Below are 16,144 nucleotides of genomic sequence, written 5' to 3' on the forward strand. Positions count from 1 at the left end.
GCTAATTCAAACGTTTCGAGGGTGAAAATATGCCTAGAAGATGGACACAGTGCACAGAAACTCTGCCTTATGGCCACGGGTGTGGCCAACGGCGTGGCCAGACCCGTGGCCACTGGGCAATGAGCCTTCATTTCTGGCCACAGGTGTGGCCAAGGGCGTGGCCACACCCGTGGCTAGCCTCTGCACTTTTTGACAGCGCGTTTTTGACCCTTTTAAGCGGATTTTTCCACCCCAAAACACATCTTTCATTTTATCTTTCATTTCCTTTTCCTTCCTTAGTTAGGTTTAGCTCTAGTATAGCTTAGATTAGTGTAGATTTCTTGTTCCTTTCCATTTTCAAGCTCAAGAACACTGCAAATCTTGGATTTCAAAGCTTCAACAGAGAAGTTTTCTTATTATCTCTTCTATTTACTTTTCATCTATGTTTTCTTATTATCTCTTCTATTTATTCTTCAAAAATAACGATTACCACTACTAGATAGTTCAGGGGAAGGACCCCAAATATCGGTAAAAATTAAATCAAGTACATTGTCACTTGAATAAGGAACACTATCTAGCTTAAAACGGGACGATTTGCCCAGGTGACACGATGCACATTGTTCGGGAGTGATGTTTTTATTTATTGTGACGGGACAGCTTTGCAAGACTTTATTTAAAACTTGACTGTGCGGGTGACCATGCCGGTTATGCCAGACGGTGGGAGTGGCACGAGAACTGACGAACGCATATTGTGACCGTAACCTTGGAACCTTGTACAACCCGCCAAAAGTGGACCCTTTAAGTAGAAACGCCTTGGTTGTGGTATCCTTCACAAAAAAAGAATCGTTATGAAATTCAAAAAACACTTTGTTGTCATTAGTAAATTTATGAACTGACAACAAAGGAACAGACAAACGCGGGACATGTAACACATCATTTAAGTGGAGAATTTTAGATTTGGACGGGCTAGACGTGTGACCGACTCTTGAGATAGCCAAACCTGCCCCATTGCCGACCCGAAGCACATCCGGCCCACCATATTCCTTGGAGTTACCCATCATTGACGCATCGGGAGTTGCGTGCGCGGTGGCCTCGGTGTCGGGATACCATCCATCCGAAGCATGCGTTACGGAGGTCGATGGTGCCTCTCCGGACACGGCCACGTGAGCTTGAGCGGGTGGTTGCGTGGAATATCTTTTAAAACAATATACGGTCGTGTGACCATGGGAGCGGCAAATTTGACACCGCTGATTCCCACGGCCTCCACGACCGCCACCATGATTTACCATTGCCGCTGGAGCTCCGTCCACCGCCCCTGTTCTGATTCTGTCCACCGCCCGAACTGCTCGAACCACGCCCCTGATCGGCGTACAAAGCAGTGTGAGCCACGCCACTGTCCAGAGAAGGGTAGTCATCTACCAATATGAATTCATGTGCCTGCAAATAATCAGACAAGTGGGATAGGGAGACCGGATTCCCGGTGGCCTTAAGCGCGGTGGCGAGAGGTTTGAGCTCCGGACGAAGCCCACGGATGATGTACAGATTCTGTTCCATCAACGTCAATGGTCTGCCGGCCTCAAGCAACGCCTCCACGAGAACGCCGGCACGCCCGAGGTAATCTGCTGTGGTCGCGTTCCCCTGCCGGAGCATCTGAAACTGCGACAGTAAATTGAGGCATCTCGCCTGGCTTGAAGATCCAAGCGTGCCGGTGATGGAGGACCATATCTCAGCCGCTGTATTCCGCCCAAGCGCAAGGTGCAACGTCTCATCCGCCATAGACGAGACCAAGAGAGAGATGATGGTCTGGTCTTGTTTCACCCAGGCCTTGAAGGCCGGATTAGGAGTCTCGGACGGAACAGCACGACTAGACGCGGCGTCGTCGGATGCCGGTGTGCCGGCGATCAGCTCCGGTGGGCAGGGAAGGGTGCCGTCGACGAAGCCCAGAAGCTCCTGGCCTCGGAGGAAAGAAACAATCTGCATACACCAAAATAGATAGTTCTTTAGCGTAAGCTTCATCGTAACATAATGATGAGCCCCGGCGAGGGAACTGCCGGAGCTCCACCGTCGGAGGCTGTGCGATCGGAGGCGGACGACATAGCTGTTTGGAGTGCGGGAAGGGAGGGGGAGATATGTGGTGGAGGTTTTGAGAGATCGAAAAATCCTAGTCTGATACCAGATTAGAAAAGGAATTTCGTTAATGATCGTAACAACAGGATTACAGAGTATATCTAACTCTAACTGATCCTATTCAATAGCTAAACTAAGTCAAGCTATCTAAGCCACATAATATAAAATATATACAGGAAATAATAACAATAATAATAACTTATACTAACACAGACAAGCAGACCACTCTATTTTGGATAGTTTTCACTCCGACTTTGCCTTTTCTCACCATGCATTGGCCATTCAACAAGAGCACCAAATGGTACGTGATGGAGCTAATTGACCTAGAGTATGTCTAGATCAACTAAGTTCACATAAATTATAAGGGTAAAATTGTCAAAGGGGTGGATTGTAGTAATATTGAGTGAATTAATGTAAGAACACTACAAGGATTTTGTAAGAATAAGATATGATCCTCTAGGCTATGACATAGCAATATTTATACAAATATACAATAAAAAAGTTCATTGAACTTCCTAAAATGGTGGCGGGCAGTGAGTCCAAGTCAATGCCTACGTGGTGGACCGCATGACTATGTCAAGGCCCACCCTTTCAGGCCCGGAGACGGGCTCTAGGTAGAAATGGCTAGCGGCCTCGGGTTGCCTATCTTTGTTCAGGTTGCCTTTTTGGTCCGAGTTGTCTTTTTGTGCCACCCGAGTCATCATATTGAGCCCTAGGCTATGGGCTCTTAGACCCCTGGACCTCGGATTTCTATTCTTTGACCACTTTCAATATCTCTATAAGCCTAGTCATTGTTGTCTCGGAGCTCGTGTCCGAATTCGAATGGATGAAGCTTGACTTAGTCACGTGACCTATCGCGTGAGCCTTGCGTACTTGGTCTCGATCATGGCCCACCACGTACTATTTCAAAAATTTTGTTAGGCTTTAATTTCCCTTGTATAAATGTTCATTATTGTATATTGCATTAACACTTTAAAGCTCTTTGTTGAAGGAAGAAAATGAAGAAGCATGCAGTGGTTCGAGCAGAGACTAGCTAGGGGCCTTGTGGTCTTTCTCCTCTTCTTTACTTTCGGTGTAACCACCTTTGTAACCGCCTTTCCCGCTTCTTTCCCTTACGTATATTAGCCGCCCATCTCCCATTGTAACGCTTTAACAGTTTACAAACAGATTACCAGTTCTTCTTTCTTCCCTTCTCCATCCAAGTAAGATCGCATGTGATTGTGTTCCAACATGGTATCAGACTTCTTCACCGGAGAACATATGCAGCAGCCGTGATCGGCGATCGATCTACAGATCCGATCATCGGAGAAACAAGTCAACAAACTCACGCCGCTCCGCCTCCGATGCCTGCAACGATTCCACAGGAGAATCCGATCGTACAACGAAACAGAGCTCAGGTTCTGGATGATGTGGAGAATCCACTCTTCCTCAACCAAAACGAGAATCCCTGCGCAGTGCTGGTTAGCCCCCCCCCCCCCCCCCCTCCCCCCCCCCCCCCCCCGTTAGAAGTTCCAACTATGGATCATGGAGTGTGTCGATGCGGATCGCTCTGGAAATCAAAAACAAGTGGTGCATCGTCAATGGAGATGTCGCAGCACCAAGCAATGATCATCATCTGTACGCAGCGTGGAAAAGATGTAACCTAATGGTATGTTCCTGGATCTTTCGGTCTGTACATACCTCTATAGCTCAAAGCATCATGCATTTAGATAGAGCTAAAGATGCTTGGGAAGACTTGAGACGTAGGTTCTCACAACACGATGCTCAGAGAGTATCGATTCTGCAGAGCGATATATATAGCCTAAGACAGGGAAATCTATCCATTAATGAGTATTATACTAAATGTAAGACTCTGTGGGAACAACTGAATACTTTAAGACCTCTTCCTCAGTGTAAATGCAATCCAAAATGCAATTGCAATTTAATTGATCAAATCAGGAACGAACGAGAAGAGGACTATGTTATACGTTTCCTTCAGGGTTTGATTGATGAGTACAACAGCCTCAAATCTAGTGTGCTAGTTTTGGATCCCCTGCCAGAGGTCTATAAGGTTTTCGTTATGGCCGAAAAGCTTGAGAGGCAGATTACATTTGCTAATCTGAGCACCTGCAACATGAACATGGACGCCACACAAGCCAATGCCGTTCATCAGAATTCCTCTGAAGAAATCATAGCCGCCCTAAATACCTACAACTACAAGCGAAATGGAAACAATAACAAAGGTGCAAAGTGCACTTACTGCGGGATGAGTGGTCATACGGTTCAGAAGTGCTACAAGAAGCACGAGTATCCACCGGGATGGATTCCGGGCTTCAAATCAAAAGGAAAACAACAACAATCTGCAGCAGCTGTGACTAATGAGCCGGCAGATTCTGGTAATACCTCTGAGCAGATTCAAAAGCTTTTGACTCTTCTCCAAAACCAAGTTGGGTAGAATTCAAACACTAAGGCCATGGCAGCAGTGTCTCTTGTGCCAAACTTCAGCAAACAAGACTCCACAACTGATGGCAAGTACTCTAAAACTCTTGTCAACTCTATATCTCTATGTACTTCTACTTGGATCATAGACTCCGGAGCCACGGACCACATTGCTTGTTCCCTTGATTTCTTTCTTAATTATCATGCTGTCCAAGGAACTGAGGTGAACTTACCCACTAGAAACCGCATTGATGTCAAGCACATAGGGAGCATAGTCCTTGATGGTGGAATATGCTTGAAGGATGTCCTGCACATACCATCCTTCAAGTTCAACATATTGTCTGTAAGTAAGCTATTGCAAGATGGTGGCTGCAATCTAATCTTTGCGTCTGAACAGTGTGTGATTCAGGATATGCTTGGGAGGAAGATTGGTTTAGCTAGACAAGAAAAGGGCCTCTACATTCTGGTTCAACCTCTGCCAAATACAAGCCATGATGTTTCTTCTGTTCAATGTAGTAGTGCTGAATTGTGGCACCAAAGATTGGGACATTTTCCCATTAATAAAATCCACCTTTTGAAATATATCAAAGTTGCAAATACTAGAACCATAGCATGTGATGTTTGCCATTTAGCTAAACACAAGAGGTCCCCGTTTCCTATGAGTATAACAACCTCGAAAAACTGCTTTGATTTGCTCCACATTGACATTTGGGGGCCATTTCCAGTCTATTCTTTGAAAGGAGAAAGATATTTCTTAACCATGGTTGATGATTATTCTAGGTTCACATGGCTACATCTTTTAAAGAGCAAATCAGGGGTCAGACCGCTTATCAAGAACTTCCATGCCAAAATTCTTACACAATTTGGAGTTCCCATTAAGTCTATTCGATCTGATAATGGCTTAGAGTTCAGCATGCCTGAGTTCTTTGAAGAGAAAGGCATTATTCATCAAAAGACATGCCCCTACACTCCATAGAAAAACGTCGTAGTTGAACGCAAGCATCAAAATATACTTAATGTAGCCAGAGCTCTTCGTTTCCAGGCTTGTCTTCCACTTGAGTTTTGGAGCCACTGTGTGATGCATGCTGCATTCTTAATCAATAGGCTGCCATCTCCAGTTATTGGGCTTGCTAGTCCCTACCAAAGATTGTATAATCAGGAGCCAGATCTCACAAGTTTGAAAGTCTTTGGATGCTTATGCTATGCCTCAAACCTCGTTCCAAATACACACAAGATGTCACCAAGAGGTCGAAATTCCATCTTTATTGGAATACCAGCTCATACCAAAGGATATCTTCTTTATGATCTTCTTGATGGTTCTCTGTTTATTAAAAGAGATGTGAGCTTTTATGAGGTCCAATTTCCCTTCACTAAAGCTACTGGATCCATGGGAATCACAAGTACTGCTGGGAATGAGCCTTCCCTTCCCATCATCCCGATTACTACCTCATTGGAGTATGAAGGCCCTCGGCCTCAACAGTTTCAAAATATAAGGCTGCCTAGTGATAACATACTGCCAACACCTTCCTCACATGACAGCCAATCTGGCAGTTTTCAATTCCATCTACCTATGGAATCAAACTGTGCACAAGAGCATAATGATGATGATGCACAGATAGTGGAGGAACATAATCATGATGATCACACTCAAGAGGCCAACAGGAGTCTCTCGCTTCTCAGACGTTCCAACAGACAACGTCGTGCTCCTGGCAAATATCAAGATTTCTACTGTGATGCCATAAACAAGAGATCATCCCCCCACAGTTTATCTAAGGTGATGACCCTCGACAATCTCCCTCAATCTCACAAAGTCTTCTCTTTGGCAGTTAATTCTACAGATGAGCCAAAGTCCTACAGCCAAGCTGTCAAACATGCCCATTGGAGGGATGCCATGAGTGCTGAGATCAAAGCCCTGCAAGAGAACAAGACATGGGAAATCACTGATTTACCTTCTGGAAAAATCCCCATTGGTTGCAAATGGGTTTATAAAGTTAAGCTCAAAGCCAATGGCTCCATAGATCACTACAAAGCACGTCTAGTGGCCAAGGGCTACACTCAACAGCTCGGAATTGATTATATAGAAACATTCTCACCGGTTGCAAGGATAACAACCATTCGGACATTCCTAGCAGTGGCCACATCTCGTGCTTGGCACACTCATCAACTCGATATAAATAACGCTTTTCTGCACGGAGATTTAATAGAAGAGGTCTATATGAAACTGCCACAGGGGTTTGAGTCCGAGAAACCTAACCAAGTATGCAAGCTTCGGCGCTCTTTGTATGGCCTCAAACAAGCGAGCAGGCAATGGAACTCGAAGCTTAACGCTGCTCTGTTACAGATGAAGTTCGTGCAATCTAAATCCGATCCTTTTAGTGACGGAATTTTGCATTTTCGCGACGAAATTCATTCCGTAGCCTCCAGGCTTGTCGTATTTCACTTTGCAACGGAAATAATTCGTCGCGAGCAGTGGCGGCGGAAAATCACAACGGAATTTTCCGTCGGGAAATTAGCGACGAAATTCATTCCGTCGTGAATCTGTCGCGGTTTTGGCAACGGAAATGTTTCCTTCCTTCGCCATTGTGTGAAAAAATATCTATCGCAAAACTCATATTCTGTCTTCAATTGCCATCGTGAAATATAACAACAGAAATAATTGTCGTCGTGATTCCGTCGTTATCCTATCCGTTGCAAATTTCGTGTTCCGTCACAAAATTCTGTCGTAAGAAAACGATGAAACAAATTGTCGTCGTGATTCTATCGCTAACTTTTCCTGGCATTCACTTATGTCATGGAGATAGTGAGCTCCTTACTGACATTGGCTCGTACAGAAGGCTCGTTGGTCGTTTATTATACCTTACGGCTACAAGACCAGACATCACTTACGTCATCTAACAACTAAGCCAGTTTGTTGATTCACCAACTGTTAAACACATGCAAGCAGCGCATCATGTCTTGCGATACATTAAACGAGCTCTTGGCCAGGAAATCTTCTATCCAAAAGTCGAAGCCATGCAGCTTAATGTGTTTTCGGATTCAGACTGGGCAACGTGTTCAGAAACTTGATGTTCCATCACGGGTTTTTGCATCTTTCTTGGCAGTGCACTAATCTCTTGGAAATCCAAGAAACAAACGACGCTGTCCAGATCTTCCTCCGAAGCCGAATATAGGGCATTAGCAGCTACTGTGAGTGAAGTTCAGTGGATCACGTTTCTTCTCTCCGACTTGCAGATGAATATGAAGAAGCCTGCAGCGGTTTTTTGTGACAATAAATCCGCAATTGCCATAGCCGAGAACTCGGTATTTCATGAACGTACGAAGCATATCGAGATAGATTGTCATCTCGTACGCGAAAAGGTCACTCAAGGAATCATAAAGCTTCTGTCTGTATCCTCTTCAAATCAAACTGCTGACGGATTCACTAAACCTCTTCCAATAACGCAGTTCCAGTCATTTACATCTAAGTTGGGAACACAAGATTTGTATATGCCAACTTACGGGGGGGTGTTGGAGGAAGGAAATGAAGAAGCATGTAGTGGTTCGAGCAGAGACTAGCTAAGGGCCTTGTGGTCTTTCTCCTCTTCTTTACTTTCGGTGTAACCACCTTTGTAACCGCCTTTCCCGCTTCTTTCCCTTACGTATATTAGCTGCCCCTCTCCCATTGTAACGCTTTAACAGATTACCAGTTCTTCTTTCTTCCCTTCTCCATCCAAGTAAGATCGCATGCGATTGTGTTCCAACACTCTTCTAATGTCACCATAATATAATTCTCTCCAGTAGGCATTCTTCAGTAACGACTTTACAATTGTTTTCGACCCCATGAACTTCCACTCACTCTTGTGGAGACCAATTTCCGTGGCAGCATACCTTAGACGACTTACACTCTGGACCTAACAAACGGATCACTCTATTTTGAATACTTTTCATTGCGGACTCACCTTTTCCCACTCTATATTGTTCATTCAACAAAAGCATCAAATGATACAATTGTCATGTTATTGATACTTAAATTTTGATAAATATTAATTATTTATCAATATTAGTATACTTGAATATATTTGAAATATTTTGGATAATATTGATATTATCTAATTTGTTTAATTAGATAATATCAAAAGAGTTTGAGCTTATCAAAACTATTATATCCTACAGCTATAAATAGGAGCTCTCATTTCTATGTAATCAGACATCCTAGGAAAAATCATAGAAAGAACTCTAAAGCTTATTCAGATATCACAATAAAAATGTGATCCTGAAAGTAAAAGTTCCTCCTCCTCCATATGTTGATGCATGTTGATCTAAACCTCTATTGAAAATCAAGCCATAAACCTCTATTGAAAATCAAGCCATTTGAACCTGGAGGCCCTTCAAAAAGAACAAGCTCCTCTTCCATATGTTGATGCATGTTGATCTAAACCTCTATTGAAAATTAAGCCATTTGAACCCGGAGGCCCTTCAAGAAGAAGAAGCTATATATACAAGTCCTTCTTTGGAGATCAAGCCACTTGAAACCCGGAGGCCCTTCAATGGTGGAGTGTTCAAGACGTCAATTGAAGAATCAAAGGACCATCCAGAGACTTGTACCCACACCCCATTGATTTTGACATGTAACCAGAATTTTGAATTCAATATATTTTATTCAATTTTCTTTGTTAACACATGCCAAGCCTCTAACTTTACCACTAAAGTCACCTCAAATTAATTTCAACTTGAGTGCCCCACTATAAGCACAATTTTCTTCTTTTTCCCCATTCTGTACGTAGTATTCGGACGGGCTTTGTCAATCTGAAAGGAAGACTTTCATGAGAAAACAAAATTAGCTTAATCATGAGAAACCTTGTGTCATGATGGACCACGAATTAAAAGCGTATTTGCCTCCGCTATTGAACTTGTCAAACACGCACGCATATCACTAAATTCTTGGGTGACGTCCATACGCACTATACGTGCAGGTTGAGCACTTTCAACTAGTCAAAAAGCAAGTCATCAGTAGAAAATATCATATACATGACGCACTATATGTCTATATATACACACCCTAATTTAAATATAAATATTTAATCTTGTCAAAAATAAAATATAAATATTTAATATTTTTAGAAAGTAATATTTAATCAATTAATTTACCATTATCCTTTTTTTTGTGCAATATAAAAGCAAATCAAAATTTGACCTATAATATAAATTAGCAGTTTAAGCAATTTATATAAATTACAGTTGAAGCAATTTTGAAGTGAACAATTTGTATAGGTTAAAACATAAACCTTAATTTCAAACTGACACTCGAGTTTGTAATATAATATTCACGTGTATGGTGTAGTTATTTTTTCTAATGACGAAGGAAATTCGTAATCATTATCCGATCCAATGGTGGCCATCCATCGAGTAAACTCCTATTGCTCCGGTGTAATAATTCACAAATCTCACATGAAAAGTAAAAGAAGGGCATTGTATATTTAAAAAGTAAGATACATTTGTTAATTTTAAGTTTTGATGGCAGAATGTTGGACTCGACTCAACAAGCTGTTGCCCAACAATCCCCTCAACGACTGCCAGTATCAACGGCACATCATGCTTTTATATCAAACATCAGATCAAGCGCTTATCAATTATAACCATATATACCAAAAATTATAACTATTAGCAAAGAAACTATTTTATTTTTTTTAATACTTACATTAGTCCATGCCACGTTTTGATTACATAATAATTATGCTCGCCGCACAACAATGTGTAAAGCAATGAAGCATATTTGATACTCCGTCCTTCCCAAATTGGCTGTCACATTTAAGGAATTAAAACAAATGATATGTGTTTTCCAATTATGTCCTTAACTTTTCCCACTTTTAGAAATAAAAACAAAAAGAAAGCAAAACTAATAAAGGTAAATTGGAAAAGAGTTCTACTACATAGACTCTCTAAATTTTACTTCTTCATATGGTGGACACTAATATGCTATTTTCTTTTTCATGTGGGTCACAATACAAGTGTCTACGTCAAGATCTTGTGTGTGTGAGTAAAAGTTGAGAGTAAAAAAGAAGAGGAGTTAATACCATCCAAGGTCCTCCAAATATAGTGGTTTTGCCACGTTTAGTCCTAAACTTTCAAATTGACCATTCGTGGTCCTTCGACTTTCAAATTTAACTATTCTTGATCCAAGTTAACCACCTAGGGTCCTTCAACTATTAAATTTTAACCAACCATGATCCTTTCAAGAAGACCACGACTGGTTAAATTTTGAAACTTGAAGGACCATGAGTGGTTAAATTGGACCACAAATGGTTAAATTTGAAAGTCAAAGGACCACAGAGAGTCAATTTGAAAGTTTAGGACTAAACGTGACAAAATCACTATACTCGGAGGACCTCAGATAATATTAACTCAGAGAAGAGTATATGTAGTATTTTCTATTGGGAAAAGTAGAATAATGGTGATGTTCAGTTTTGAATAGTGGACAACATTTTGGACAAACTAAAAAGAAAAGTAAGACATGTAAAAATGTAAAATGGAACAGATGAGTAAAACATATTCTTGATTTAGCATATACGGAGTATATATATATATATATATATATACCCTGTGAGAAAAAAACACATCACTCTCGTATGTATCTAAACCCATCTTTTTGAATTATTATATTGTAGATCAGAGATGAAGGTGATGAAGAAGATGAGCCACGACAAAACGCTCTCGCTCTCATCACTCTCATCGCTCTCTGCACTTTGTACTCTCCATCTTCTTCTGTTTTGCTTAATATGTAGAGTTACCCTTTCCATTTCTTCCTCCTCCTTTGCATCATCATCATCAGCTACGACTACTCTCTACTCAAATCAAACCGACAGAAATGCCCTTTTGGATTTTAAACGCCGGATTTCTGATGATCCGCACGGAGTGTTACTTAACTCCTGGAATAACTCGGAGCACCATTGTGGGTGGCAAGGAGTGAGGTGTGGTCGTCGGCACCGACGAGTTGTGGGTTTGGAGCTGCCGGAGATGGGGTTGGTCGGAACCATTTCTCCTCATATCGGAAATCTCACATTCCTCAGGGTTGTTGAGCTTGGTGGCAATGGATTTTACGGTGGAATTCCGGGAGAAATTAGTTTTTTGTTTCGACTAAGGTTCCTTAATCTATCTTCCAATGCACTGACGGGAGAACTAGTTACTGTTAATCTCAGCAACTACTCCTCAAAGCTCGAGTATCTGTGCTTTGCACGGAATGGCCTCCAAGGGTTACTCCCTACAAACTTGGTGAATTTGAAGAAGCTACAATATCTTTTTCTGGGTGTAAACAAATTGACAGGTAGAATTCCTCCGGCTTTCGGGAATCTTTCTTCGCTTCTAATATTGAGCTTGGAATATAATCATTTGGAGGGAAGTATTCCGCATGAGATTACACAGTGTTCGGGTTTGAAAATCCTTTCACTTAGTTCCAATAATCTCACTGGTAAATTGTCTCCTTCTTTCTTCAATATCACTTCAATCAAATTTTTTGCAGTAGCGGATAACTCGCTTGAGGGGACCATTCCAAGCTACATAGGAAACACAATGCCCAACTTGGAAGAATTCGATTTTGATATAAACAAATTCCATGGAACTATCCCTATTTCATTTACCAATGCCTCTAAGCTTCAATATCTTGACTTATCCACAAACAATTTTATTGGAGAAGTTCCAAGTAACATTGGGAAGTTAAAAGATCTTCTATACTTGAATGTTGGGGAAAATCTTCTTGGTAGCAAAGGTCCCCTTGATGACTTAGTTTTTATACCCTCCATGTCAAATTGTAGTAATTTAAATGTGTTTTCCATTGCTGAGAATAGATTTGAAGGTAAATTGCCAATCACCATAGCTAACCTCTCATCCAAACTCTCTCTTTTGCTTCTAGGAGGGAATAAGTTATATGGAACGATACCAATATCAATAAAAAATCTCGCTAGCCTCACTGATTTAGGCCTAGATGGAAACCTCTTATCAGGTGTTATTCCCAGTGAGATAGGTGAATTGAAAAACCTACAAGGATTGTATTTAAGTGGAAACCGATTGTTTGGAATAATACCTCCTAGTCTCTTTAACCTCACTTCTCTATCTTCAATACATATGGACATCAACAACTTAGATGGAAATATACCTTCAAGTGTGGGAAACTTTTGGAATTTGAATGAATTGGGCTTATCTAGTAACAGACTCAATGGCGTCATTCCTCAACAAATTTTTTATCTGCCATCTTTGTCTAAGAAACTTGACCTCTCTAATAATTCATTCACTGGGCTATTATCTCCTGTCGTGGGCAAATTGAGAACACTAAATGCCATGGACATCTCTGGGAACAAATTGTATGGCAAAATTCCAGATTCAATTGGAGATTGTTTGAGCCTTGAATATCTTGATATGCATGGTAATCTCTTTGAAGGAAAAATCCCACCTTCTTTGGTTTTCCTAAAAAGCATTAGGCATTTGGATATCTCAAACAACAAGTTGACTGGAGAGATATCCAGAGAATTCCTAAATCTCCGCTTCTTGCAACATTTGAACCTTTCCTTCAATGATCTAGAAGGGGAGGTACCAACAGTTGGAGTGTTTGCAGCGGCAACCAATGTATCATTGCTTGGAAACAAAAAGCTATGCGGTGGTATACCTGAGCTAAAGCTGCCTCCATGTCTTGTGAAGAAAACAAAACACAGCAAGCATTTAAAGCTAATGATTGTTATCTTCACATGTATCTGCTCAGCTCTGGTGTTTGCATCATTCATTGCTTTTCTAACATTGTGTTGGAGGAAAGAAAAAAGGATGGAGTCAGCTAAGCCATCCAAAGTTGAACAACTTTCCAAAATCCCTTATAGAGACCTGCATCAAGCTACTGATGGTTTCTCTGAGACAAATTTGATCGGTTCGGGAAGTTTTGGCTTTGTTTACAGAGGAAGATTTGATGAGCAAGGTGGAGGAGAACAAACAATTGCGGTGAAGGTACTTGACCTTTTAAAAAATGGAGCTACAAAGAGCTTTCTTGCAGAATGTAAAGTGTTGAGGAACATACGCCACCGAAATCTCGTTCCAATTTTGACTTGCTGCTCGAGTTGTGATTTTGCAGGTAATGAATTCAAAGCTTTGGTTTATGAGTTCATGGAAAATGGAGATTTGGATATGTGGTTGCATACACATTCATCAAATGCAAGGACGACCATTCTAAATGTTCTTCAAAGGTTAAACATTGCAATTGATGTAGCTTCTGCTTTGCATTATCTCCATGATGATTGTGAACCGGCGGTGATTCATTGTGATCTAAAGCCAAGTAACATTCTGCTTGACAAAGACTTAACTGCTCATGTTGGAGACTTTGGTATATCAAGACTTTATTCATGTACAATTGGAGATCCAATTGGTAAACAAAGTAGTACCATTGCATTAAAGGGGTCAATTGGTTATGTTCCACCAGGTAAGAATATTGTCATTAAACTTTACCACTTGTTTCCTATAACTAGCTAGCTTAAGAGAAAAAGTTTTCATATATCATATCTTATGTTGAAGAAGTTGTTTCCCAAAAATTAAAATGCTCTATTATTATTATTATTTTTTTTCATTTGCTTTGTTTGAAGTTGTGATGGTAGCGGAGTTCAGAGTATGTGTGTGTATATATATATCAGTTCGTTAGTAAATTAGACTATCATAAGCTTTATCCAAACCTAACTCATTGAGTTGCAGAGATTGAGCTGTTGAAGAAGAAGATGAAGCATCTTCTTTGTTGCCTAATATTTGTTAAAAGAAAAAACTAATAACCTTTGGTTATCAAGTTCAAAGTTGACTAGATTATGTTCCATGATTTTATTCTTACACTTGATAATTTTTTCTTTGACAAATATTTGGATCTAGAATACGGGACTGGAGCAAATGCATCAACTTGTGGAGATGTATACAGTTATGGAATCCTTTTACTGGAAATGTTCACCGGAAAAAGACCCACATATAATTTTTCTAGTGACGATGGTAGTAGCCTTTCTGAATATGTTGAGACAGCATTGCCAGATGAAGTGATGAAGATTGTAGACCCAATGCTTCTAACATGCCAAGAAAGCAACAACCATGGAATAAGATGTAAGGAAGAATTGAAAAATCCTAGCAAGTTGGTGGAAATTGAAGAGAGAAAGATGGATGATTTCTTCATCTCCGTGTTCAAAATTGGACTCTGTTGTGCTTGTAGATCACCAATGGAGCGTGGAAACATGAAAGATGTCAGCAGAGAGTTACAGAAGATTAGAAAGGCCTTCTTTGTTTAAGGAATGAACTTTGTTATGCATGTATGGTAGTTTAAGGACAAATTAAATCATATACCTTGTGTATCAACTTTTATTTTATTCATATATAGGTCGATAGATGAGTAGAATGAACGAATGCAGGGCTCTGAAACAATATTAACGTAATAGTCAAATAAAAAAATCTGAAACAATTTTTTTTTTAAATAATAAATCTGAAACAATAATGACGTGCCAAGAGTAATTTGGTATGACGAATATAGCAGTGCATATGCTTAACTCTTTTTTTTTTTTTTTCATATACTTTACTGAAACACAAAGAACTAATAACGGCTCAAACTCACAACCTTCCAAATGGAAGTCTAACCCGGTACCATTAGACCACATAGTCTTGGTATATGCTTAACTTTATAAAACTTAAATATTAAAGAAATACAAAATAATACTCCCTAATAATAATAATAATGTGAGGTGACGATGCAGAGAGTCGAGTCTAATATCGAGGTAGATTGGCTCAAGTTGCTTAAACCCTTCGAAATATAGTGAGAAAACGTGTAAAGGATTTGAGGGAATACTTATTCATTAATTCAAAAATTCCATACACTCTTTATATAGCGAAAATCACCAACGACCTTGTCTGGATAAATGCAGGTCAAAGCCCTCAATTTAAGCTGCTCCAATTAATTCAAATACTGTCTGAAAACTGTGTCTGAAAATCAGAATTCTGTTAGAGAAAATTTGCCCACTCTGAAATACGTTCTGACTGAGACTGCTCTGAAGTAGATCCTGACTCAAACCAGAACCTAATACAGTCTAATAAAATTAAGCTATGTTTTGACAAATAATGTAGACAATATAAATTAAGTAAATATGTATCACTTGTACACTTACAGCTACCTTAATTAGGTAGCATTTCAAACAAAGCTAGTAGCTTCTTAACTTTTTTTTTTTTATCTTTATCCTTATTATTACTTTAAATAAATGATTTTGACATCATTTACCCCTCCCAATTAAAACCCTTTTGATATTTTCTCTTCTCCTATATTTTTATTCATCTTCTTCCGCAACTCTTCACCGCGCAGCAACTCCTTAAAGTTCCAACTCCAATCGTTCGTTCATAAGTCCATTGATCCTCCAACGAAATATACAAGATGACATGATTTTTAATGTGCTTGAGCAGTATCCAGATTACGTACTGCGCGATGAACTTCAAGATTCAAGTAGTAATATCTCTATCAACGAAAATTCAAGTGAGACCTCTATTATATTGAGATGAAGGAAATTCGCAACAATATTGCTACTTCATTATTATGAGATGCTAGATCATGATTATGTTAATAGTTTAATTTCAAAATATTAAATTTTAATATGTA

At 40.0% G+C, this 16,144-nt stretch overlaps 2 protein-coding genes across 2 annotated transcripts; both read left to right on the forward strand.

Annotated features, from left to right (window-relative positions):
• The first annotated feature begins 3,643 nt into the window (after positions 1–3,643).
• LOC109148687 lies at positions 3,644–4,540 on the forward strand. The gene has a single exon (XM_019296423.1). The coding sequence runs from the start codon at positions 3,644–3,646 to the stop codon at positions 4,538–4,540; it is 897 nt and encodes a 298-aa protein (XP_019151968.1).
• A 6,635-nt stretch (positions 4,541–11,175) lies between these two features.
• On the forward strand, positions 11,176–14,905 carry LOC109148688 (probable LRR receptor-like serine/threonine-protein kinase At3g47570). The gene is made up of 2 exons (XM_019296425.1): positions 11,176–13,957; positions 14,392–14,905. The coding sequence occupies exons 1-2, from the start codon at positions 11,176–11,178 to the stop codon at positions 14,793–14,795; spliced, it is 3,186 nt and encodes a 1,061-aa protein (XP_019151970.1). The 3' UTR covers positions 14,796–14,905.
• The last annotated feature ends 1,239 nt before the right edge of the window (positions 14,906–16,144 follow it).

The sequence above is a fragment of the Ipomoea nil genome, unplaced genomic scaffold (genome assembly GCF_001879475.1).
Source record: "Ipomoea nil cultivar Tokyo-kokei standard unplaced genomic scaffold, Asagao_1.1 scaffold2144, whole genome shotgun sequence".
In the NCBI taxonomy this organism is placed as follows: domain Eukaryota; kingdom Viridiplantae; phylum Streptophyta; class Magnoliopsida; order Solanales; family Convolvulaceae; genus Ipomoea; species Ipomoea nil.

Excerpts from the sequence above, each read along its gene's own strand:
- LOC109148687 (XM_019296423.1), top strand. The coding sequence starts at position 3,644 with ATGCGGATCGCTCTGGAAATCAAAAACAAGTGGTGCATCGTCAATGGA.
- LOC109148688 (XM_019296425.1), top strand. The coding sequence starts at position 11,176 with ATGAAGGTGATGAAGAAGATGAGCCACGACAAAACGCTCTCGCTCTCA. Across the intron at positions 13,958-14,391 it reads AATTGGTTATGTTCCACCAG|AATACGGGACTGGAGCAAAT; the intron begins GTAAGAATATTG and ends ATTTGGATCTAG.